The sequence below is a fragment of the Vanellus vanellus genome (genome assembly GCF_965231255.1).
Source record: "Vanellus vanellus genome assembly, chromosome: 6".
Lineage (NCBI taxonomy): Eukaryota > Metazoa > Chordata > Aves > Charadriiformes > Charadriidae > Vanellus > Vanellus vanellus.
The window spans coordinates 36,450,794-36,477,456 of record NC_138911.1 but is presented as its reverse complement, the minus strand read 5'-3'; the positions used below and the strand labels follow the sequence as shown (position 1 = coordinate 36,477,456).

The following is a 26,663-nucleotide window of genomic DNA, read 5'->3' as shown; positions in this document are numbered from 1 at the left end:
GTGCTTCCTGCAATACCTTAACAGTAGGGCTTTTTTGCCTCTAGGGTAGAGAGAAAAGGAATAGAATTGCTTGCTATGAGCTGGAGAAGCAGCGCAGTTGGCTCTGGCAGTGAGGGGGTTGACTGACAGTCTGCAGTGCAGTGGAGTTAGCTGAGCTCCCTATATGGCTGTGGATTAGCTATATGCTAATACTGATAGGAGAAGAGGAGCTGTACCAGCGCAGCGAGCTGACGGTGGAGGCGATCAGAGTCTCAGCAGAGCTGACTCCTCAAGAGCCATGGCTGAAGGGGGTGAAGGAGGGGAAGATGAAATACAGTTCCTACGAACTGTAAGTATCTGCTTTTTATAGGTCATGTAGTACATGGTTTTCTGTCTCACATCTATTCCTTTTCTGTTGTATTAAAAATAAAGTGTTATTTCTGTGCTGGCTTTGCCAAATGGGAGAATTGATTTAGTTAGTGAAAAAAATGAAGCAAGAATATGAGGTTTAATAGCATCAGGCAGTCTCAGTGTGTTCTTCGTTGTTTCAGCTCAATAGCCAGTTTGGTATAAGGAGACCTATTTCCGCTGTAATCCCCTGTGTTTGAAGCGTCCTTGTCAACTTTGTACTTGGGTTTCTAAATGTAGCATGCCAAATATCTGACCTCTGAAACTTCTGTCTAGGTTAGATTTCACTGACATTAACAGAAGCTTTGCAAATAGGAGAGCCTTAAAATGATGAATAAACCAAGCAAGCCCTTGATGACCTCTTCTGATAAACACGCACACAGAAGCACACTTGTGTGTAGGGAATACCAACAGATGTTGAAGTCGGGGCACTGCAAATGTTTGGGGTCTTTTCTCTGCTTAAAAGAAGCTTATTTTAAAAGGAGATAAGGATTTCTTTGGGAAGGGGTGTTAATTAGTGAAATAGCCTTCACTTGGTGTAATTTTCTATAAAGAGCCCTCACACCATTCTTTCCTAAAGCTTTACACAAATCTAGTATGACAACCAATTTGGACTTTTAAGCAAGTAGTATTCATGCATTAATTTTTGGGAAGAGGCTAAGATCCTTTTCATGTGTGATCTTGTGTCTCTCATTATTTTTACCCGGCATGACTAAGAGTGTGTTGTTGTGTAACTAGCATGAAAAAACTGCTATTGATGTGTGTATTCCCCCCCACTTTTCATACTATCCTTACTTCACATTTATCACAAATAACGTTGCAGAAACAGTCTCCCCTAGATTTGATAGAACTTTAAAAGGGTAAGTCTCTAAAATAAAACATGCTAAGTGCCCGAAGTAAGAAATTGCAAGGCTGATTTCTGGGAGGCTGGGAATATTTATTTCTGGGAATTAAAGGTTAGAGAGTGGTGATGGCTGCTGCTGCTTATGTAAATTGTTTAGGTGTGATGAAGTGTCATTAGCAGTTTTAAGTCTGGGAGAATTTCATGGGGGAGAGGGAAATGGATAATCACAATGAATTGTCCTTTTCAACATCCCCTCCCTCCACTCCACTTTTTAGAGGTATCTCTGTTACATAGTGTAGTAGATTACTCAGCCTTTAGGATAAGGTGCTTTTATCAGAGACCAGAGTTTTAAGTGAATGTCCTTCATCCTTTCACTTTCATAGAATCATAGAGTGGTTTAGGTTGGAAAGGACCTTGAAGATCATCGAGTTCCAACCTCCCTGCCATAGGCAGGGACACCATTTCTAAGATGTTGCCTTCACTGAACAGTCTTCCTCAGGGAGGAAGTGAGAAACTCTGCCTGTTCATAGATATCCTGTGTGTGGTACATGAGATGGCAATTTCTGCTGCTGTGGCCCATTCTCATGCTAGTAGAACTCTATTGCAGTTCTTTCCAGTGGGTAAAATAAAGCAGTAGAGGTGGAGGCCAAAAATGGAAATGGCAAAAGTGAGACTATGCAGAAGTGTTCCTTCTGCTTGGTGTTAGGAAATCTTTTACAGGTTAAAAAATGGACTAGATTTCTGTCTTGGAAGCCCCAGCTTCTCCTTGCTATAATAACCGTATCTGCTGTCTCCTCTCCATTATAACATCCTTCACTTTACTGGAGAAGGGATCAATTGTTGTTTCGCAATATACTGAGAAATGAACCATTTATTAGGTACTGAGTGCTACAGTGATGTAAGCCTTCAGTTCTTATTACTTACAGCTTTTGTTGCTGCCTAAACACTGTTTGTACATACAAACATGAAGAACAGTAGCCCTTTAGAACTCTTCCAGTGAAATTGTTGGCCAATCAGGATCTTCTCCAGATCAAAATTTTTTTCTGGGAATTTGGATTGCTAGCGAATGTTTCCCAGGCTTGTACAGCTGAATCTTCCTTTGAAATTGTTGATCTCTATATTCTTATTTTTGAGTCTGTAGACAAAAGTGCTCTAGGATGTTTTAGGCTCTGAGGTAACTCTTTCTTGGTGAAGTATAAAATAAGATTAGATCTCTTTTGATCTAAAAATATCCTGCAGTGGTTTTTTTGAAAGAGCAAGAGAATTAACTCTTAAAAGTCTAGTAGAATTAATTTTTGCTTCCTTAAGGGGAAGCTTTCTCTTTTCCCCCCATTTTTTGTTGGATGTGATGTTCTTTTTCTTCCAGATCTAAGTTATTGTGTAGTTTTGTGCATCATTTTTGGGCTTTCTGCTCATATAGAAGGGCTAGAAGCTCAGTGATGCATAAAAATGATACCTGTATTTGTTTCTAGGGAGCAGCAAACTTCTGGGCATATTTATAAACTTTGATAGAAAGCTTTTCACTATCACTTTCTGTTCCAAGACATTACTCATGCTTGATTAATTTGGCAGCAATGGAAATGACAAAGACCTTAAGGACAAATCCCAAAGAGGAGAGGAAAAGAACACTTTGATTGTCATCCGTGTTGTAGTAGTAGTTTCAAGTAAGTCCCAGTTCTTGTGTGAAGTCTTTATGTGCAGCGATTGCATTTAAAGAAAGGTGTTAATAATACAATCTAATTTCCTTTCTTAATTTTTCCCTGACTTGTAAGTTAAGTGTGAATATAAATAAATATATAAATACAGCCAAATTTTTCTTACGGTTCTACCCTGCTGTGTCTTTGTTATGAAATCTTTAATGTTTTGTTTCTGTAATAATGCTTGGAATTGTTTCTCCAGTTTTCTAGTTGGTGGCTTTCATCTGGATCTGACTCTGGATATTCAGTGTATGTGTGTCTACTTGTGTGTCATGTATGGAAGGGAGAAGCAAAGCCATTGTTACATGTGTGTAATATGCAATACTGTTATCTCTTGATTTCCTGCCCTGGTAATGTTTGTTCTTTAAATGACTTCCCCCTATTGTTTGTTTGCTACCCCTTCCTAAGGTATGAATACGTGAGAAATTAATGAAGTTAACGTTTAGGCAGCATTAGCTGAGAACACATATGTTAACCTGTGTTGTTTTGAGATAACATGCCGATGGATACAGAGAGAACCCTGTTGCCCTTGGCAATGTGGATGAGCGAGTGTAAAGCATTCTCATTCGAGCCTTTCCTAGCTACTAGGACTTTACTACTGTGACAAATTGACAAAGTCCTCTCCTCTCTGGAAATTATTCCCAAGTTCTCTGTCATTCCCACTGCTGCTGAATTAATCAAATATGAGATGATTCCTTGGAACAGATAGCTTTTGTCTTCCTCCATGAGAAATACCAATAGTCACTTGCTAACAGAGAGTGTGATTCGAGAGGGAGAAAAAGTCACACCCCTGCCAAGGATAGGCATAGGAGCAGTTTAAATGTGCTTGTAATAATGCCTATCAAAGCTGTTTGCTATCTTAGAGTCCAAATTATGGTGGTAACACTAGTTAATAGGTGTATTGCTTTATTATTTTTCCTGAAATTCATTGTATTAATGGAAAGCATTTCTACTTATTTTAATACAGCTAAATCTTTTTTTTTTTTATTTTTTTGAGATGGCTTATAACACATTAGTCAAGAAAGTTTTGCTTTGTTTTTGTTTTCCATGGATCTGAACAGTGTGTGTGCTGGTGTGTATGGGTATTAGTGTGTGTATGCCTTTGTGCATGTGTCTGTGTATGCATGACTCTTTCCCCAACTGATTACAAATTCATTTCTCTAAGTGACAAAGGCCTTAACAATTGATTCTTCTTTGACTTTGCTCCTTTAACAGCTTGTCTCAATGACCTAATTTTGTGTGTTCTGATAAACATCTCCAATCACTATCTAAAGATTTACAGATAGGAGTGGGAAATTGTTTTTTGTCATAGACTGAGTGTAGTTATCTGTTATACTTAAATAGCAAAGTGCTGTTGTTACAAAGACCTAGAATAGAATATTTGGACTTTTTTTTTTTCAAGATCTACACAACGTACATAGATTTACACAATGAGTTTACAGATTTTTTCAGGTATGTTTTTGATCATTTGTGTGTTAAACTGCTACTCAGAATCAAGACAATTGGGTGACTCATACACATATCCGTGGACACACATTTATATCTATATTGCTTGAAAATGATCTACTGTTCAGATGTTACAGATGAGATGGGAAATTATTTCAGTTTTACAATATGAACTGTTAGATATAGTATGAGATAGATTTTCTTTTTTTTCAATCATTTTTACTGTTGCCAAACATAAATATAAAAAATGATTTTATCATGCCTTTTTTAATTATTTTAGGAGCTGTACTAAAGCACTTCAGTTTACCCAGGAGTAGTGTGGAATAAAACGAGTTCTTCTTTAGGTGCTTTTAATACATGTTGTTTTATCAAATCTGTGTCCCTAGTGATGTATCCCTAGTGACATAACAAAGAAGGTGTGAAGTGGAAACATTAAAATAATTCGTCCTTATTAGTTCAACTTCATAATCATGTTATGCTGATATTTTGTAGTACAGATCTCAGTGGCTTGATTCAATAAAATATTAATATCTGCCATGTAGTGCTGACCAGATAAATACTTGCAAACAAATATATAGGACAAATGTCAGATAATAATGGAAGATATTTCTAGGGAGAAGGTTTTAGCAGTGGTTCCTTAAAAAGTGGGAAAATAGGGAAGTTGTTCTCAGTGAGTTTTGTATGAGATTATATAAAAGTGATACAGAAATTTATATATAGTGAAAGTCACAAAGGCTGAGGAATGCCTTAAAATCAAATCAGTGGAATTTTCCTGAAGCCCCTTTTAAGGGAGCTGGCACAGGTTCTGCATGCTTTTGGAACAGCTGAGTGTGTTCCATGGTATTGTTTTCAAATTAATTAGGACATTTTGTCTGTTGTCACTGAAATGTACTGCAATTCATGATACAGTAGTTGTCCATTAGTCAGTCAATTCTTTTTAGGAAAAGGGTAAAAAAGAAATGAAGAATAATGTTATATAAAACTTGAGTTGCTTCTGAGAACCAGTGTGTATTATGAGCTTAAGTGATTTTTTAATTAAATGTTTATGTACCTGTGTATCTATTTATCTCTGTGCATTAAATCTCCCTCTTCTGATCGTATTGCAATATTTACAATTGTATAGCAGTCCATACTTCTAAGTCTCCTTAGAACAAAAATTGTACAAGAAACAAACCAGACAAAAACTCCACCATGTCTCTATCACTCCGTTAAAAAAAAAAAAAAAGCCTTTCAAATAGACTTCTTTTTGCTTCTTAAACTTCAGGCTATCACCAATATAGCTAATTGCAGTCCATCTTCTTGCCTTATCCTTGGGTTTCTACCATGGAAATCGTACTTGATTTTATGAATTTATCCTGAGTTAAGTTTCTTAAACTTATAGTATCCTTCTTTGTAAATAATGTTGCTCTGTTTATTTTCACCCATTAAATTGCCACTTTCACTCCTTGCTCGTGTTCTCAACTTTGTGAAAAGGTTTGCCCAGTTTGTCACTGTATGCAAAACAGATAGCTTATGCGCATTCTTTGCCTAGGACTATTCCTTGCTGAAGGTCTGGGTAATATTATAAGATAGATTTACAATATGACAAATTTTCCAGTGCATCATGTGCTGTAGTATGCTGTGAGTGTTTATTTTTTTAAGAAATAAAGATAAATCTCCTCAAATTAATTGCAACCCCTTTTCAAGGCAGAATTTTAAGCAAACGCTCTACCACACTAAAAACACAATAGTCATGTCTTCAGACTGTATAGCGTGTCTGTTTTTTAGCTCTGGACACACTGGAGTAGTGGTTTGATATCTATATCAGAGTTATTAAATTCACGTGCAGCAATTTTTCTTTCGGAGTGAAGTAATCTCATTTAAGCAGGTATTTCAGGCTCCTGGTAAGGAACAGTTCTTTGGGAAAATTGCACCATGTGTAGTTGAGAAGGGAAACACTTAAGTAGTTTGGTATGTTTAATATGATGGAAGTTGTTTGAAGTTTAGTTAATGGTTAGAATTTTGTATCTGCTGTTGAGGAAAAGAGGGGTAAGTGATATAGCCACAACTGCACGATGATTTCATAGAACTTCACGTGATTTGTCTTATATACTTGGGTTTTTCTCATTCTCTGAGTTAGGATCTTGAGGTTTGTTCCCAGCTTGTGGTACAGAAACAGAATGAGTGGAACGTTAATGCCGCCAAAAGCTTGCAATTAAAATAATAGGAAAGATAACAAGAGGAAAGCAAAAAGGGAATATAAGAAGGCAGTGAAATGATATCCAGCATGTTGTTAGGTAGTAATTTTTACATGCTAGTTAGAGAAGTAATTATGAAGTAGATTTAGTGGTGTCATGAGGGAAAAAAAACACTTTAATAAATATTCTGGGAAAAATGCATTTGCTAGGTGGTAGCGTATTGGAAGACTATATCAGGTAAAGGAGGGCAGAAAGGAAAAAAGGCAAATAGTTTTTGTAGATATAACAGGTGGACAATGAAGACATCCATCATGATGAGTCAGAGGTGAAGGCTGATTTCTCTCTATCAAATTGAAGGTAGTTGAGTTAGGGACACACGTTACAGACTGTTGTTGGAGATGGTATATTGTTTGGTCTGTTCCCCTGATACCTTTTTACATTTTGTTTAGCATGGATCTATTGAATAGACTGTAAACCTGTTTTTTCCTACAAGGATGCAGTAATGTTCAGAGATGCATTGTACAACATGGCATGTTGTATTATATGTAATGATTGTACATGCATGCACAATAAAAGTATGTATACATATGGTATATATGTGGTACATACATATGTATGGGGTATATGTAATGAGATGGACTTTTGCAAGCTTCTTCATATTGGCCCAGTCTACACCAGTTAAAAACAAAGCAACATTGCACTACATGAACTCAGCATCATGCTTTACTACTGTTTCTTTCTACAGCTTAAATTAAAGAAATTGCTCTTTCAAAATGAAATCAGTGTGTGTATTACAATATTATAAATACAGTGTTACAAAATAATTGCAAGATTGAGTATAGCATGATTGATTTAACTCCTAGGATGGATCTAACTCATCAGTTTCTATCCCTTTTTTTTTCTTCTTCATTTTTTTTTTTGCGGGGGGGTGGGGAGGGTGTCAGTGTCAATGCAGGTCTGCTGAAATAACATCAAGTTTGTTACAGTCGAGCAAAACTCTTCAATCTCACCTTAGAATGTTAGGTTTTGATAAGGTTTGTGACCATGCAATAATCCTAAATTAATACTCCAAACATACATTTCCCAATTTCCCCCTAGCCCCACTGGTGACTGTTGTGGGGAATTGTCTTCTGCTTAAGCTCTACTTTTTGGTGTCTAAAGGGGGATTAATATATTCTGTAATAAATAGCGAGTTTGCTAGCAATGTTCCCACGTTTTTATAAAATGCAGCAAGTGGGTTGCCTGATCTCTGCCTTTTTTTTAATCCCCTGCCATGCTAACTGGGTATGATTCATGTTGAAATCCAGCTGTGAATATTGCTTCTTTCTCAGTTCCCATGGCAGTGCTGTGACCACACAGCCAAATGCTGCCAGGTGCATTAGATACAGATTCCAAAAATAAAAGCAGAGTTGCGGGCAGGGAGGAGGAGAAGTTGTTGTTTGGCACACAGATATTTAGTGCATATTGAATTAAATCACAGGACAGTAGTTTAAAGTCATGTATTTCTTGACTTCATTTGTGAAACACATATTTTCATATGATATACAATATACAATAAGCACAGACCTCTATAGACAGTAAAATTATCATCGCAATTTAAGCAAAATATTGCTAACAAACACACTTTAAAAGATTCAGAATGAAAACATGAGTCATTAATGTATGCCTCAAATATTTTGTTATATTTGCTCAATGTAGAAATTTTAAATTTAATGTCCTGTCTTTAATATCATTAAAAAGTCACCAGACCATTTCTTATGAGTTAGTAGGATGTAGTGGTTTTGGTGCTGGAAGATTTAAAATTGTGTACCAGACATTAATTAATAAGAATGTATGTTGTCCTAATTGCAGAAGATGTTTTCTTCCTAAATACTCAATTCACTTGGCTAACTTTTGGAAACTTGTTTTCTGAAAATTATAGTATGTTCTTAGGCACACTTGGCAAACGTGTCACATCCTCAGAGTATGTCTAAAGTAGTTCAAGATTGGGATATGCATAGGAATTATAAAAACCTACAGGAAAACTGATTTTTATTTTTTTTCCCCACCCAGATCTGCTTTTGGTAGTGTCTTACCTACAGTATGATGCATACATACATGTGTTTGTCAGCCATTGCGCACCTGCTGTCAGTCAACTCTCAGTCTTAACAGATGTGGTTCAGCTGTAGATAGGAGCTGATGGCCAGCCTGTTGATCAGGTAACCTCTCTTTTCCAGTTTCCTCTTCTGGCACATCATGTCTATGTTGAGGAGTGGCAGCTTCAGTCAATAGAAGCAGTGGCAGAGACAACAGCAACATAAGGTCAAAGATTCAGTAGTAACATCAGGTTTGTTCCTTCTGCTGGGTTTTTATCCAAATAAGCATATGCTAGTTCTTCAATAAGATGAGTAGTCAGCACACGCCTGAGCTGGTCTTAGTCCACAACAAACATCTCTCTTAATCTTGAGCATTTCAGCTACTTCAGCACTCACCCAGGTTCTCCAATACCTTGTACCAGAAAACCAAATTCCCTGGACCCAATTGCAACAACTTGAATTCTCTCCAATAATAATATAATATGAAAGAACTGCAACTTAAATAAAATCTTTTAGAAATTACTTGTACAAACAATAGAATTTCAACTCAGAGACTCGAAACAGCTGTTTAGCAGCAGATGCAGAACTAATTTAAAACACTGAAGATTTAACATGCTTTCAAATTTCATCAGCAGCACCATGTACAAACAGGAGTACAAGGATCATCAAGCATAGAATATATACTAAAATGCCTCAGATGATTCACTAAAATGCTTCAGGCCACATGACTTCCATCTCCCAAGACACCTTCTGAAGTTCATTGTCTGCACTGTCTCATCTTTTCTGTATATGAAAAATGCCCAGAAGACCTATACACCTGGTACATATTAAAGATACTCAATGTCAGTAGTTTGTAAAATTCAGAAGCTGTTTGATAATGTATAGAAATGTTGATACAGTCAGTGCACAGTCAGTTACCATTTTGATTAAAAATAAAAAAATTAAAAATTAAAACCCCCAAAGCTGTCAGTATTATACTCCAAGCTACTAGTGTAACCTTCTTCTAAAATGCATATCCATTTCTGTTGCACTTTCCAAAAGATCATAATCAGTAGTTCATGTGTAGCCAAAGCTGGGAAAGGTTGACTGTAGAATTTGGAAGACCTCAATCTGATTGCATTTGTCATGCCTGCATTTGTTGTTACCGGGTAACCTTTTAATGAAAAACATTCACAAGACAAAAGATTCTTTGCTGCATACAATTTGACTATCACAGGAAAAAGTGCTAATACAGATTAATAAGATGCGATTTCCTGATCAGTTGCTATCTGTGGGAAGTAAATAGTGATTAATAATGTGTGCCAAACCTTTATTTAAAACTTTGCATTTTTTATTTATGTGCTGTTTACATACATTAGAATTAGTAAGGAGTGAGGTTTTTAAAACACATAGAAGAATATTAACTTTTTAATTTGCAGACCTAAACCTTTTCTGTAAGAGTTGTGAGTTGTTGTAGACTGAATTTAAGACACCTTACTTACTTTCTTAGTAAGGTTTTGCATATCTCTTGGAAATAGTCCTGCCTGAATAATGTGGTATTCAGCCTTCATTATCTTCATTTATTTTAGTCACTTTTGATGGCTGAATCACCTAGGTGTTTCAACTGGGATGTTAGTTGCATTTTTTTAATATATTTTTTTTTAACACAATGTAACAAAAATTGTGAGCTCAAAGCTTTCAAAAATGTCAGGAGTTTTCTCAACTTAATATACTGTATCTTAAGTGACTGTCTTAGGTAATATTAAATTTGCCCTGTCTTTTAAGGTAACTGTTCCGTGAGTGGGTAAAATAGTTGTGTGCTTGAATACTGAGTAGCAGTACCTCAATACTAACATTTAAACAAAACCTTGATTCCAATGGATAGGTATTCTCACTAGAATCAGCGATCATTGATGATTATTGTAAAAGTTCCAGTTAAGCCTCATTAAACTTAAATCTGGAAGGTTTAGTGAATCTTCTGCTGTTACAACCCTTTAAAAAATTATCTGTCAATCAATATAAATCTCTTCAATCAGTCACTGGGAATGCGAATTATTCATGTTGCTTTATGTGCTTGGTTTTATTCATGATTTGTTTATTGTATGTGTAGTGGTTTTGTTCATGGTGTCTATAAACTTAAAAATTGCTTCTATAAAATGAAATTAAGGTAAAATTTTGGATCTTGTACAAATCCAAAATCTTTTCCCCTCTACAATTAAGTGACATTGCACCTCATATTGTACCAGGTAATATGAATGTCAAATATTTGGATTATAGAATTATCTTTGAATTTGAGTCTACTCAAACCCATAACACTTTTTCTCATGTTTTTCTTTATCTTAATGAAGATGTTGATGTATTTTTTTTTATTATAATGATGTTGATGTATTTCTTGTACTGTTTAAAACTTTCTTTTTAATATTTTGATTTTTATAAAGATGGAAAAAATGATTGCTTTGTACATACATAATGAAATCAGCTATAATAGCACTTACAAAAAAAGATGCTTCAATAATAGAAGTGTGTTAATATAAATTTGTGTTTTACAAGAGAAGGAGAATTCAGCAAGTACTGTAGGGCTTTTTTTCCACCCTTGTGGTTTTGAAGCAATGACTTTATGCAGCACTGAAAAGACAAAGCTACTGGCCAAAGTTTGTTTCATAGAATTGAATAGAATGGTGTTACTGGAGTAGGGTATAGGATGTGGGATCATATTCTTCACCAATTATGTGAACATTCTCCCATTGTTACTTCAGTTTAACATGTGAAATAGTAAGAACTTAGTATGTCAAAGTTGGCTTGATGAAGAACTGCTTTGCTTTACTCATGCAAATCCACCTGACTTTCAGAATTGTTTCAGTTACACATTTTGCACCCAATCTCCTTTATGCCCCAAATTAACTATGCTGTATGGTATGCTCGCATGATTGTGACACTTAAGAGCAGCATATAGCAGCTACTAAACCAGCTAGACATAAACAAATGGTGAGAACTTGGTATGTCATTCATTGTAAACATTGTTTAAACAGCTAGATTGTTCTTCCAGTGTAGAATATGTTCTAATCATTCTACGCCAGGTGGATGAGAACAGTCTTTTTTTCAGTGGTGCCCAGTGATAGAACAAGAGGTAACGGGCACAAACTTGAACATAGGAAGTTCCGTCTTAACACGAGGAGGAACTTCTTTACTTTGAGGGTGGCAGAGCACTGGCACAGGCTGCTCAGAGAGGTTGTGGAGCCTCCTACTCTGGAGACATTCAAAACCTGCCTGGACACCGTCCTGTGCAACTTGCTGTAGGTGACCCTGCTCTGGCAGGCGGTTGGACTAGCTGATCTCCAGAGGTCCCTTCTAACCCTGACCATTCTGTGATTCTGTAATCATGAAGTCGTTACACAGTAATGAGCTTCCTCAAGGAGGACAAAAGTAGATTGTCACCTGTGTTTAAACTTTCCACTTATGAAAAATATGTTGAGAATGTTAAATAATTTACTTTATTAAGGAAGACAATTTTATCAAAGGAGAAAATGTTTTTCTTACTCAGGCTTTTGCTCATTTTTGCTTTGAAATGCCACAATTTGATGACTCATTGTGAATGCTGTAACTAGCCCAACTGCAGATAAGTTACAGAAGCTGTCATTAATGACCTTTTACTGCTAACCAGAGTATAGTTCCTATTTCTTGTCATACCGCTGCATAAGCAATAAACTGTAAAGTTGTATCCACTGGTGCCTTGTTATTGAAAAAATGCCAATTTTGAGAGAAGCTGAATAAGCAAGTATAGTCTCTCTGTGATTACTTTGAAATTCAGGAAGATTCTAGATTAATACTGAGCATGTAACTCTTATTTCATGACAGAGGTTTGTTTTTGTTAGAAAGACGTGTCCATTTTTATTTGCTAGGGATCTTCCCAAGTCAGCTTCCCTCAAGGTTGACCTTAGGCTTAAATAACATCAATGACGAAATACCGGCCTGTATATAAGGATTAACTTGCCAATTAGAGTGGTAACATGACCTTTCCTATCCTTGCCAATATGAAGACCATTTAGAATCATAAATCACAACATTCCAAAGGGTGAAATGCGTTCACCACAACATAGAAAATGGGGGGCAAAATCTTCAAGCTAAAAAAAATGATGGCCAAAAGAGGATAGTGGTACTATTCTGTTATAGGTAATCTGTGACACCAGTAGAATGTTTCTAGTGCTGTTTAGAAAATTAAACAGGCAATTGCGTAGCTCTATCATGTGTTCATCCAATCTAACTTTACCCTAATCCACTTGCCACTTTTATCTTTCACATCTGTGTTTCTTTTCTTTGTTTATCTAAGGAAACAGACAGCGGCAGTAATAACAGAAGTCAATAATAACATGGGAGCTGATGGAAGATTGTCCTGACCTCAGGCTACTTCAGTAGTACAGTTAACAATACCTGACCTCTTTGGTTTTGTGTATCCCTTAAATGTCCAGCACCCACTGTTGTAGGGAAACACCCTATCAGCTAGCTGTGTGATTTAGCTATCTCAGAACACCAGATTCAGATACCAACTTGTGTACTCAGTTTTCTCTTCCTGCCATTTCTTGAGCCAGGTGTTTTCACAATAAACTGGAGCTTGCAGTGTTACAATAGAAGTCACTGAGCTATTCCTCTCAAGTGCAGCTGTAGAGGTCAGAGACAAAGACATAGTTCTTATTTACTGAAAAGTAGGTATATTTTATAAATATGGCAAAAGTAGCGAACTTTCAGCAGCACTGAGTTAGCCCTCATCAGACCATGTCACTGTCCAGGTGCCATTTTATTTGGTGGTTGAGGTGGCATCTCAAGGGAAAATTCTATCTCCTTTTGGTCAAGCAGAGATTTATGTAGTCAGGATTCTTAGCACACATGGCCATTGTTTGGTTTCTTTAAAAGGTTGTGGGTTCTGTACTTTTTCATACTGATCAGATGCAAGGTTAGTGGTTTGATGGTAGGGTAACTGTGCATTGATCCTGTAAGCATTTTTGGGGGGATACATAAGGTGAAGAGTTGCAATGTTTGCAGAAATGTTGCTTTAGACAATGTTGAGCAATGTGCTGCTGTCCTAAAATAGTGGTCTGAAGCAATGGCAACACCTGCTTCTCCCAAGTATTTCTTCTCCTGTTACAATATTATATATGTATAGCAATTGCTGTTCACTCTGGTTACCTTCTGTCTAGTACATGCATAGTTTGCATTGCTCTTTCTGTCTAGTATGTGCATAGTTTGCATGGCTGTTGTGATTACTAGCTGTGTGTGGATCCCTGGCTGCAGGCCTTGGGTTCAAGTATTTGCTAGGTAGTGTAATGTTCATATGTAGAACTTGATAAAACGTTCCAGCTCTGCGTAAGGGTCAGTCCTTGATAGTTACCTGTGATGAAAAGTGTACTGTTGCTGAATAGTAATTGGTTGGAAGGCAAACGTGCTAAATGTGAAAGTTGCAGATTCAAAAAGGGAGATCTAATGCATGTGTTGAACAACCAAAACTAATCAGAAATCTGATTTCTATCTTTATATAAAGATTTGCTTGTGAAACAATGGTTCAAGTAGAACAACCACTCCTTATGTTATGCTGAGCAGTAGTAATTTCAGTCCAGTAATCTAATGATGGCCAAACTTGAGAGAATTATCTGAAGCTGTCTCAAGTGAACCATGATTAAAACCAGGGGTTTAGCCTAATTAATACGCTCTGAAGGACGCTTTTTAATGTTTGCAGCTGTTCTTCTTCAAGCTTGGTGTTAATGTAAGTAAGCAAAAGAATATCTAGTACCTGTGACTGAATACAAATATATAGACTATCTTGACAAGCAACACTTTTTTAAATAGTTGAGTGATTTTGATTTAAAACTTGGTAATACTGTTGCATCCAGACAAGTGCTAGGGTCTAATAGGTGCTGTACAAACAGAAGAAAACAGTACATTTTTTGATACAAAGACCTTACCTTGGTTTGTGGGTGGACAGGCTGCAGATGAGTGCAAGAGGAAAATGAGACTCTGGTCAGTATGAAAAGGAGTAAATCATAACACAACTGAAGTGTTAACATAACTGCTAAGTGAAGGTGTTAAATAAAATAAAAAAAAAAAAAAAGAAAAGAGGGAAAAGAGGTAGTGGGTTATGTCTGCAGGGAAGTTCCATCTGTGGGAGATGTCAGATGACCCCCCAACCAAAATAAATAAGCAATCCCAAACTTGAATATTTTGTAGATGGGCATTTGTGATTAGTACCACAAATTTATCGGAAACAGGAATTTGCTTGATTGAAGGAATGGCAGCTAAAGGAGGGATGCGTTGTAAAAGACTTAATCATTTAATGTGATAATAAGGAAAAGGGAAAAGCCTAAAGTGCAATTATCTCCCAGAGGTGGATTTTTTTTGGTGTGACAAGAAGGATAGTAATACCATAGTGATATAAAAAAGGAAGTATGGGGGTAGACTTGACTAGGGAGACAAAGAATCTTTATATTCAGTCACTGTGACTGAATTTGCATTAATAGCAAATATTCACAAGGAGAGATTGGAAAGAGAGAGGCTGAGACACCAGTTTGTACACATTTCCCTTTTCTACCTGAGGCTGTAAAAACTGGAGAGAGAGAACTACTGTCCTCCCGTCTCTTGTTGCTTGAGGTCACGAAAAATTCAATAAATTATAAGAAATGGCAGGCTTTGTATTCATTTTGACATGCATGGCTTGTCAAAATTGGGAGTCTTAAAAGGATTTTGCTCTTGATGGAAAATTACAAATAAGTAGGTATTTTTTGTGGAAAAGAAAAACTCCAAAGTGGAATCTGCATTCAAACATAAGCAAGGCCCCATCACGTAACGATACTTTGCTGAGAACACTGAAATTCTTTTGTCATTATTCCTCAAAGTTCATCTTCAGAGGTTCTTTTTCAGACTTGTAAAGTCAGTGGGACTTTCTAGTGTTTGTTTGCTGTCTCTGCCTTGTTTTAACCACACAGCATCCATCTGAAGTGTCTTTGTTTAGATTAGACTTGCATTTGCTTTCATTTCGTGTGGAAATTCTTATTCACATATCACAGGAAGATATAACTGGAAAGAACTTTTTGAGTCATTGAATCTATTTGAACTGAAGTTCAGTTTTAAAGCTAATTATATCTTTTCCCCGGCTGCTTTTATCAAGGTACCAATCCATTGATCTAGTAATCTTCATTCAGTTTTTCAGCTTAAATGTACTTATATATTTCATGTGTGCCATTAGTGTCACCTATTGATATACTTACAAAGAATTATTCTTTTCCCTCTCCAGTTTGACTGGAATAAGTAACATGACTTCATTTAGCTTACTTTCATATGACTGGATCTTTGGTTTTCTCTCCTATTATTGTTGTCTCTTGTTTATACTCCTACTGGCTGAGTGTCCCTTAAACATAGGTGACAACTACTTTTTGGACAGTGACTTAATACTTTCCTATTTCCTTGACCAGGACTGGCTCACCTTTCATAGCAAGGCCATATTGACGTATTTTAAAAAATATAAATCCAACCTGGAGACCAACCTTAAAAAGAGACAAGCTACACTTTTAACCCTTTTCTAAATGCTGCAAGGTCTCTGATTATGCCAATAGATGAAATGGCCACAGTCAATTCTCTAGCTGTGAGGTGAAGTGGAAGCACACAGCTTATGTGCATACGGCTAAACTCATTCCCCAGGGTGACCTTATCTGTAGTGCCTATTGGGAACAGACCCTAAACTGTTTGGTACCCCAAGTCATGCTAAGGTATTGCCTGGCAAGGTTCTGGTAGTACACGGCAATATATTTCCCAGGTTCATGCTGATTTAAATGTGTGGTGTTGTGTCAGTGCAGTCGCTCTGTAATGTTTAAGAGAAAGTACTGAAATGTCAGGTACTCAAGTAGTCACTAGTCTATATATTTGCATTAGTTAAAGAGAAGCTTCATACTGCTTTTGATACTCTTAAGGGCATTCTGGTTTTGATGGTTATATTTCTTTTTAGTATCACATTTTAGTTTTGAAGGAAATTTAATTTTAATTCAGAAAGTAGTAATTCCAGGAATATCCTTTTCTCCTTCATAGGAAAGAATCATAGAATCGTTTAGGTTGGAAAAGACCTTTAAGATCAAGTCCAACCATTAACCTAGCACTGCCAAGTCCACCACTAAACCATGTCCCTCAGCACCGCATCTACATGTCTTTTAAATAGCTGCAGGGATGGTGATTCAATCAATCCCCTGGGCAGCCTGTTCCAATGCTTGACAACCCTTTCAGTAAAGAAATTTTTCCTAATATCAAATCTAATCCTCCCCTGGCACAACTGGAGGCTGTTTCCTCTCTTCCCATCACTTGTTACATGGGAGGAGAAGATGACAGCCACCTCACTACAACCTCCTTTCAGGTAGTTGTAAGGTGTCCCCTCCTCCTCCTTTTCTCCAGGCTAAATAACCCCAATTCCCTCAGCCAATCCTTACAGCACTTGTTCTCTAGACCCTTCAGCAGCTTCATTGTACTTCTCTGGACACTCTTGGGCACCTCAATGTCTTTCTCATAGTGAGGAGTCCAAAACTGAACACAGTATTCAAGGTGCAGCCTCACCAGTGCCAAGTAAAGAGGTACAATCACTCCCCTTGTCCTGCTGGCCACACTATGTCTGATGTAAGCCGGGATGCTATTGGCCTTCTTGGCCATCTGGGCTCATATTCAGTCGACCAACACCCCCAGGTCCTTTGCTGCCAGGCAGCTTTCCAGCCACTGTTCCCCTAGCCTGTAGCATTGCATGGGGTTGTTGTGACCCACGTGCAGGACCCGGCACTTGGTCTTGTTGGACCTCATACCATTGGCCTCAGCCCATCAATCTAACCTGTCCAGATCCCTCTGTACATCCTTCCTACCCTCAAGGAGATCAATAATCCTGCACAACTTGGTCTTGTCTGCAAACTTACTGAGGGCGCACTCGATCCCCACATCCAGATCATTGATAACGGTTTTAAACAGACCTGGCCCCAATACTGAGCCCCAGGGAACATCACTTGTGACCTGCCACCAACTGGATTTAACTCCATTCACCACAGCTCTTTGGGCCTGGCCATCTAGCCAGTTTTTTACGCATCAAAGAGTATGCCCATCTAAGCCATGAGCAGCATGTTTCTCCAGGACAATGCTGTGGGAAATGGTGTCGAAGGCTTTACTAAAGTTCAGGTAAACGACACCCACAGCTTTTGCCTCATTCACTAAGCGGGTCACCTTGTCAGAAGGTGTAGAATTCTATGGATGAAAATATCTGATGTTTCTTAGGCTGTTTGATAGGAATCCATTTTAGGACAACCACTTTCATAATTCTGTTGAGAAATGGCTGAAATCACATTCTTGAGATGTATAACCATTTTTCACTTAGTTATGAACTATTTTTTTTTTAAAGATGCGGATAGAACTTTGGCAGACCTTCAGATTCTGAAATACTTTAAGTGAGGTACACTCTGCTGTCTCTGGCTGTCTTCAGCACACCCTGTTCAGAGACTTTTCTCACGAGAACCTGTTACAACAGGTAGAAAGTTTTAAATGGTTGAAATTTCTCCTTGTAAGCAAATGTATGTTTCATCTTTGTTAGTTTTCTAATTCTTTATAGAAACAATCCTGGTTCCTGACTCTGGAGCTCTAAGGGCTTTTATTTAAGAGAAAAGTGACAGCTCTGGCTTTGACAAGTTATTGTTTGGAACCGCTGAGATTCTCCATAACTTTGATACATATTTCAGTATGAAATATAAGTAATTCTAAAATCTTACATTTTCAGTATAACATCTTACTGTTTGCCTTTTCTTTGTGATGATAATAGACAAGAAATGAAAAATATGAGAGGCAAAGGTGGATTAACTTGGATGGAGCAATCTGTTAACAGATTACACGTTACCACTGACTAACCTAGTTCTTCTAACAGTGTTTACTCACCCAGCTTTATATTGTACAAGGCACAGGACTTTTCCAGAAGTGTACCCTGTGAGACAGAATCAGCCAGCAAAAAAGTCTTTAGTGCAAAGTCAGAAGAAGGAATTTAGGAATAGCTTGTCTGTAGGCCAAAACTCTCCAAATTAGGTTTACAGTCTTAGCTGGATTTCTGTCACTGAGAGAAGGGTCCTCAAGCAGCAGAAAGAGCATTCCTGACCATTGAGTGTTTATGAAAAATACAATTTTAGAAGAAAATGTAAGCAAGTGTCTGACTTACAGGGATGTCAGTCTTTTGATATACTTATTCTTGCTATGCGAGATTGTGAAATATTTCTGCTCACGTATAGTGGAGATCAAGGGTAGCCCTAAGGTTAAATGACTTGTGCTCATGATGCACATGGTGAAAACTTGTATTGAAGCTAGAACAGGCCATCAGGGGTCATTAGGGCAGAACTAGAGCTAACTGCTATACTATCCTTTTCCATGAGTGCATGATAGTTTACTTCTGCAGATTATGGAATAGTTTATACTAAAAATATTACAGAAAACTTGACTATGCCCTCATCACCATGGCTTTAGAGCTGGCAAATCCTCTTTTCTTGCATTATGCGTTAGCTAGGTCTGAGGCAAAAGGCACACACATTTCACAAAAGGCAGTGTCTTGCCCAGCTATGGAGATTTTTATAGCTGTAATTCTTTCAGGTATGGGACACCATTTATATTATCAAATTCAACAGCAAAAATACAGTTCATAACAAAGAAGGGGAAAGATTGAAGTCAGCATTCTTTTGTCTCTCTCTCTCTCTCTTTTTTTGTTTTGGTTTTTTTTTTTTTTGTTTGTTTGGTTGGTTGGTTGGTTGGTTTGGGTTTTTTTCACATTCACAGTTAATCTGTGCCCCTCAGTTTACTTCGAACCATTGTTGACAATAAGTAATTATATTAATATGGTGAAGTTTTGCATTGTACAAGAAACTTATCTGCAGTTCTCAGGCAAAGATTTCTAAATTAGAAAGGCTATGGCTGAAATATTCTGTAAAAGCCTGTAAAAATCCCTCCCCTGAGCTTCAACTTGCAGGTAGAATTTAAGTGACCTAATAAAGCCTGAAAGTGGTGCAGTGTCATTTATTTGGCTGCCTGTGTGCTTCCAACAAATGTTTCAAAATGCTGTGATTTTTTTTTTTATGTGGGAGTCTTAGCTCCATGGTAACCATATCCAGTTTAACTCTTAAGGAATCTTGTCACTGTAGAGAAACCCTCTTCTCTAATGATTAAATCTACTCCCGTCTTTTTTAATAGTCTGCCTTTCCTTCCTACTTCTTCCCCTAAGCGAGGTTTTGTCAAGTGTGAATGCAATTGTTTCTCTGGTTTAGGATGCCATCACTTTAGAATAATTTTTCATGTTTTCCTCCTGAACAAGTAGAGAAAAACAAGGGAAGGACAAAGGAATGCTAAAATGATGAATCAGACTGTAGTCTCACAGTTTGCAGGAACAGTACCATTGCCACCTTTGAAGTTCAGGACGTGGGAAACAAAGTATGATGAGTATGGAAATATTCTCGCATGAAATTACGCTGTAATAATTGTGACCTTTAGGAAAGAAACAGTGCTGTGACAGAGGTAAACTGGAAGTTACATAGGAGCGCCTTTCATTCTGTTTCATAGCATAAGATAAATTTTGAAGGTGAAAGGTGACAAATTCCTTTCTAAAGAATCATATTGAAGTAAAAGTCTCACATTCAGAAAGAACTGCACACACTAGAGGATATAGGTTTTATAATAAGAAATGTACAAGGATTTTGCAAGGAGTTCTGCACCCTAGTACATAAGAAATAAAGTAACCTCTGTACATTTGAAGGTTTAGGAGGAAGTTTCCCGAAGAATGTTTTAAGATAACGGACTTTTTCAGATTTGCATGGTAATTTGTGGAGTGTACGAGGAAGCGGGGGAAGGTTTTTTGTGAATAATTTCTGCTTTCCTCAAAGCAACAGCGTTCACTGTAGATCACAGTGAAATGTCAGTAGCTAGAGCACTGATCTGACTGCTTCTGAATTTATTTGATCCAAAACCAAATCCAAATTATTTTATCCAATCCAAAATATATTTTTTGTGTATTTCAGTTATTTTCAGTCAGGTCTCTCTGTGTAACCAAGGAGAGAAAGTTATGTCTCATCCTGAAGTCTGATGCTTGGTGCATGCTGAATATAGAATTTATTTTTTTTTTTATATATATACCTGTTCTCTCTTAAGAAGATACCATGTTGGCAGTCTACAATTGGCATTAAATTAAACTGATATTAAATTAAACTGATATTAGTCTTTCTGCCTAGACTTCGATTTTACTATCATTGTACTATTGCTTAGTCATTCTAATGAAGCCATATTGAAATACTGACGACTCGCCTGAGACCCTCACATCATTCTGTGTTGAAATGAACTACTCTGAAAGGAGTCACAATAGATGGATTTTTTTTACTTTTTTTTTTTTTTTGTCCTACTTGGAGAAGACATAGGTATAAAAATTTAGCACAGCTTGAAAACTATACACATTTTATTATAGCTGAAATTGTTTTGTTATTTGCTTGTATCACCAGAATCTTTAAGGATACTACATGTAGTACTCCAGATACAGTAAAGAATATCCCACTTCTGTGGACCTGAATCTTAATAAAACCAAAAAATATTTATTTGAGATATTAATTGTCTTTGTCCCATGTTGCTTACAAAATACTGTCAGAGAGCACGGATCCCTCTGCTAGCTGAAACTCTAAGCTAGGAAAACAAGACAAAATTCCCTCTAGAATGACAGCACCAACCATTTTGTTAGTGAAGTCAAATCTATTTCAAGTCCTACCAGACATGAACTGATAAGGGAATAGAAGTCTCCTCTCACTTCTGTTTGTCAGGAATAACGCATTAGAGGGAAGAAGTTGTGGTTACAGGCCCAGGACCATGTATATATATTTTTAACACTTAACATGTAAATTCAATTTATTTTATACTCTCTGTGGCCATCACTGACCAAAAATGCGCAGATTGACTTCACAGAATCAAGCCATACTTCTTTTTTTTAAAAATTATTTTAAAAAATCTTTTAGGATCTTGTGTTTCAAAGCTATGTTGTGTTATATTAACTAAAATATTTTTGTGTTAAATACTCAGAGTATACTCTCCTCTCTAAAACAGGAAAAAGCACAATTTTAAAGGCTGCTAGTAATTGGAAAGGGTCTGTTGTCAAGTGATCCAAGAGAGTCTTTTTCTTATTTTTAATATGCAGTTATATGATAAATGCTCATTGCTTATTTAATTAGTGTATTTTCAAACCAATGTACAAATGACAATGAAAGTTTCATAGCTGTGATCTTTGTATTTTTTGGTGTGCCAAATGTTTTTTTTTAAGCCATCCTTTCAGACCTTTTCAAAACCACGTTCTCTGGATTAAAATTTCAGTGTGACGTGAAAAATCAAATTATAAATGTTTCACTACCTCCTTTAGTCACCCTTACTGGTATTTGTACTGATGATATACACTAGTTTGCATTTGATTTTTTCATTTCCTTTATATTTTTGTTGTAAACTTTTGCTAAGAAGAGCTCATTGGTAAAAAAATTAACATAATCAGAAATTGCTTCTGTGCCACTATGATTAGTCTTTATGTAGTCTTTTAACTGAGAGTGTGATGAGTTCTTCATATCTTAATATGTCTGACAACACATAACTACTACTGTTCGGTGAAACAAATTATATTTTGTAAATATTTTCAGGCATACAGGGAGAAAATTGTGACCAGCAGTTTTATTACCTCCCTTTTTGGTGGTACTAACAAGTAGATTTGATCTTTGTATCCCCAAGTTGGGTATCTGTTATATTAGCATAGTAGAATAAATGATAAATGAATATCTGATTTCTTAAGTTTGGTCAATGAGGGATTTTATTTAAAATTAAGATTATTAGAGCCTCAAAGAAGAGGAGGGAGGAAAAGGAGAATATTAAGTCTTCTAAGTAATAATTTTTGAATTCCCATTTAAAAAACCCAAACATGCCTTTAAGATATTCTGGTTAAATAAGATAGCTTTGCTCAATTTTTTTCTCCTTACAATAATTGAAGCGCTAATAAATATTCTATTTAGCTACACCTCTATTTCTATAGAAAGGAGTAGAATTAGATGGTTTCTTCTTCTATCTCAGATGACCCATAATCCACAGTAGATTTGCAAGTCATATCCCTTCCTGCCTCAACCTCAATTCACCAACTTCCTAATTCAGAATGGAAAATTCAGGTCACTTATCTGCATGTATTTTGTCAGCCGCTTGTTTCTTTTTTATTTTTGTTTTTCCGTGTAATGACATCAAAGAGATATCCTTGGACCAACATTTGAGCATGCTTGGTGTGCTATAATCTCATACCACAAAGGTGGTGAATAATCTTTCACATATGTCTGGTAAATAGCTGTTGTAACATTAATCAAACATCACATGATAAAATTTAATATAATGCAAATACCATTATTATCTTGATTATGAAATTGATTGTCTTGAATATTTATTATCAGTTCTGTGCTTTATTTTTTTATTTTTAAAAGTTGTCTGGGAAAGCCAAGAGGACACTGTGGTCTAGGAAACACATTACTTGGAAGGTAGGAAGAGCAAAAGAGTAGAACATTAGCATGCTTGACCAGTTCCAATATAAAAAAGAGCTTTAGTAATAAAAAGCATTGAGTGAAATAAAATTATTACTCAAGTAAAAGCATTGGAATTGAAATACGAGATTAGCACATAAACTGTGGAGAGACACAAAATTATGTACTTTCTGTACAAAAAGCAGAAAAGTGCCAATCAAGTCACTGAATTTATGTTTTAGACAAATAAAAGAAATTTTAACAAGATATATTGGGAAGTTTCTCTGCAAGAAAAAAGACAAAGAGAAATGGAAACCTGTAGGAACAAGGGCCACAGGAGTCTCTTCAAATGCAAACCAGTACAGGCCTCTGTCATTGCCAAGTTTCTTGGTCATATTGAGAACATCCAGTTCAATTCTGAGATGCTAAGGTTCAGATATTTAATCACAACTCTGAGGGGAACCACTTTATTTAGAAAATGGGCTTTATTTTAAGTTCTCAGTGTATGTTATCCAGTGCAGGGTGAAATTCATCTTGGGAAAAAGTGTTTTATACTTTTTTTTAAAATGAAGAAAGATTAATACGAGGGCTATCCCATGAAAGCTGCTGAATCATGAACGGCTGATTGATCTGAATGTTAAGGTCTGTGGAATATACATATTTCCCAGATGTGGGATTTAGAATAGGTGTATGTGAACAAATTGGCTGTGAATGTTTAGCTTGATGATCATACAATGTTCACTAGAGATATGTATAGAATACTTGAACTATAGATTGTACTTTTGCTAATGCTGTAATCTCCCTGAAGCATGCTACACTACTCCAAGTGTTTAAATAAAAATACAGTAAGATCTCTTAAGCAATTTCAGACTTAGCAAAGCTAAATGTCAGTTTTTCATTATGGTCCTGAACTATCTCCAGTTAATGCAATGTATTTAAAAATAAAACCTAATTTAGAAATTTGAGTCAGTTATTTATACAATTGATATATAATCACCATGAAATTATGGTGCTAGCTGTAGCAGATGACTCTAATTACTTAAATATTTTCATCTTTTATCAATGATGAGAGTTATTCCTTTAATTTAAAATTATTAATGTTTGGAATTATTAAATAATTCTGAAGTTATTATATTCAGAAAATATTATCTCACAATTCTTCTAGCATGCAGTACAAGCATCAAAGAGTTTTTTTACACTTGGTGTCAAACAAGTGACAAGCCACTCATGTGAAAAGAAATCTGATGTCCCAACTGCCATGACATGGAATTGGAAAGTTCAGCAAGTCTCTGTAAGGGAGTTTTCTCAGGCTTGCATTAGAAGATTAGTCCGGATCTTTCCAACATTCACAGCTGCGTTTTGTTTATGCTGATTTTACATGTTAATCTGTGTCTGACATTAATGGACCTTACAGAATTATTTACATATTCTCATTATCTGGGTGACTGTGTAACCCTTTTCAAATGTTTCTGTGTATAAAAAATAGGTTATGTAATTCACTTAGTAAAGTATACTGCATTTTGAATTGCAGTTAGCTGGAAAGCTTTAGCAGCAATTTTATGTTAACAGTGCTTATTTTCTGCTGTAAAAACCCTTTTATTTGTGTTTTATAATTTGGAGCTTCATGCACAGAACTGCTGCTTTCTGAACTTTGTTCTGATTTCTCTTGGTGGCTTATAAAAACTATTGCTAATAAAATCAGTTTGTCATGAAAATAATATAAAAGTGTATTGGCTAATGGATATCCCAGCCATTCTCACAGTATAACCAGAAATGCTTGGAGGTTTTGCGTATATTTTCTGTATAGGATTTCCTCTAAGGGTAGAGGAAAGGCTCAGTTTTGCACCTAATGGTAATCATTAAGCCTGTGACTGGTTTCACTGTAAGTTAGCAATACCTGTCCTTCATTGTAGGATGAAGCTATATGATGTCAGGTCATCATATACCTTAGTGTTTGATGATCATATGGTATATGATGCAAAGTTGTCATATGCCATAGTGTTTCATAATGTCTCAACTCAGCTATGGAGAAAACAGTAAGAACTAGGAGGTTCTAATATAATAACCTCTTAAAAGTATTGCTGGTTTCTATTGGTAGCTATGAATCAAATCTGCTTTTTTAGAGAGCTGGATTTGTTCACAATTTCAAAGATTAGTATTTCAGTGCAGGCTATTTGTACAATTGTGTATAATCTTAAGTGTATTATAATGCTATGTATAGCAGACTTCCTGAATTATTAGTTAAATTAAATTTTAAATGAGCCTACTGATAAACAGTACAAAGCACTAACACTACATATAAAGCTCTACTTTTCAGTGGTTTATGTGATTTGGGGAAAAAAGTAAATGATACTTTTGGGTTTTAATTTAGGTTTTTCAGTAAGTTGATCTAATGCTTTTGAAGCACAATTTTGATCCTGCCCCTACAATGGTTTTCTGTCATATTTCAGTAGTCTTTTCAGTTAGCAAGGTATTGCATATGATATTCTGTAATATGAGCGAAGCGTTTTATTCTTTGTGGACCAGAAGACATTAGGAAGGGATAGTACTTACCTCTGAAATTAATGCACATTGTCTTGCAAATGGGCTAGAAGCTTTCTTGGGCTTAAATTTTCACATATTAACAAAGTAAGTATGCTGTCTGGTTTACTGTGTGGGTATTGCGAGTGCTTACGTTTTCTGATGTACTGCTTAGTCTGGAGATGAAATCTCAATTTTATCTCAATTGGAAATGCATAGAGTGAAAAAGCCCAGTGATACAAGCCCTTCAAATTTAATTGAACCCACTGCTTTTCTTATACACCTAGTGAAATAACTACTTAAGAATACTTTTATTTGATCATGTCATGCTTTGCTGCCTGTCAGGTTCTGTTATCTGCTTTTCTGTTTCTTTTTTATTTCTGATAAATTAAGATGGAATTTCATCTTTTTCTTCAATTTTCTTTAGATGGAAGAAATTAGAATCATAGCGTGTGTTGAGCAGGAGCTAATATCTTGGTAAAGAAGGGGAGATAATAGTAGGGTAGGAAGTGCCAGTGTGGTAAGTGACTTGATGAGGAAGGAGGTAGATAGCTTTTTAGCTTTTGTAGCTTTTGAGATACAAAAAAGAAGGGTGCTGCTCTCTTGCACATAGATCATATTCACCCATTTGTGCTTCCCATGCAGAACTGGGATGATAAGATGGGTAAAAATAAAGATCCTGTTAAGCTGTAAAGGACCATATAATAAGGTGGAAGGAGGCACAGTGACACAGAAGTAGAGGAAACTGGGACATTTTGTTCCTCTTGGCGTTTAGGCTGGAGAATGGGGCATGGAAGAGGTGGTAAAAGCCACTGTCCCTAACCTTCTTTGTCACTTGTGACCATGAGAATACACAGGCTGTTTGTGTTTGAATAGGTTTGTATGACATGGAGGTTGTTTGGTGTCTGCCTCTTAGATGCTCCCAGACTCTTGTAGACAAGCTGAGACAAGCTTGTGAGACCAGTCTTTAACTTGTTACATTTTGCTGATCC

At 36.4% G+C, this 26,663-nt stretch overlaps 1 protein-coding gene across 1 annotated transcript in view; it reads left to right on the top strand.

Moving 5' to 3' along the window:
• The first annotated feature begins 204 nt into the window (after positions 1–204).
• The window catches only part of RYR3 (ryanodine receptor 3), a 253,870-nt gene continuing 227,411 nt past the window's right edge, over positions 205–26,663 (top strand). Inside the window, exon 1 of the mRNA XM_082485921.1 lies at positions 205–328. Coding sequence (XP_082342047.1) covers positions 278–328 — 51 coding nt within the window. The 5' untranslated portion in view covers positions 205–277. The remainder of the gene's footprint in view (positions 329–26,663) is intronic.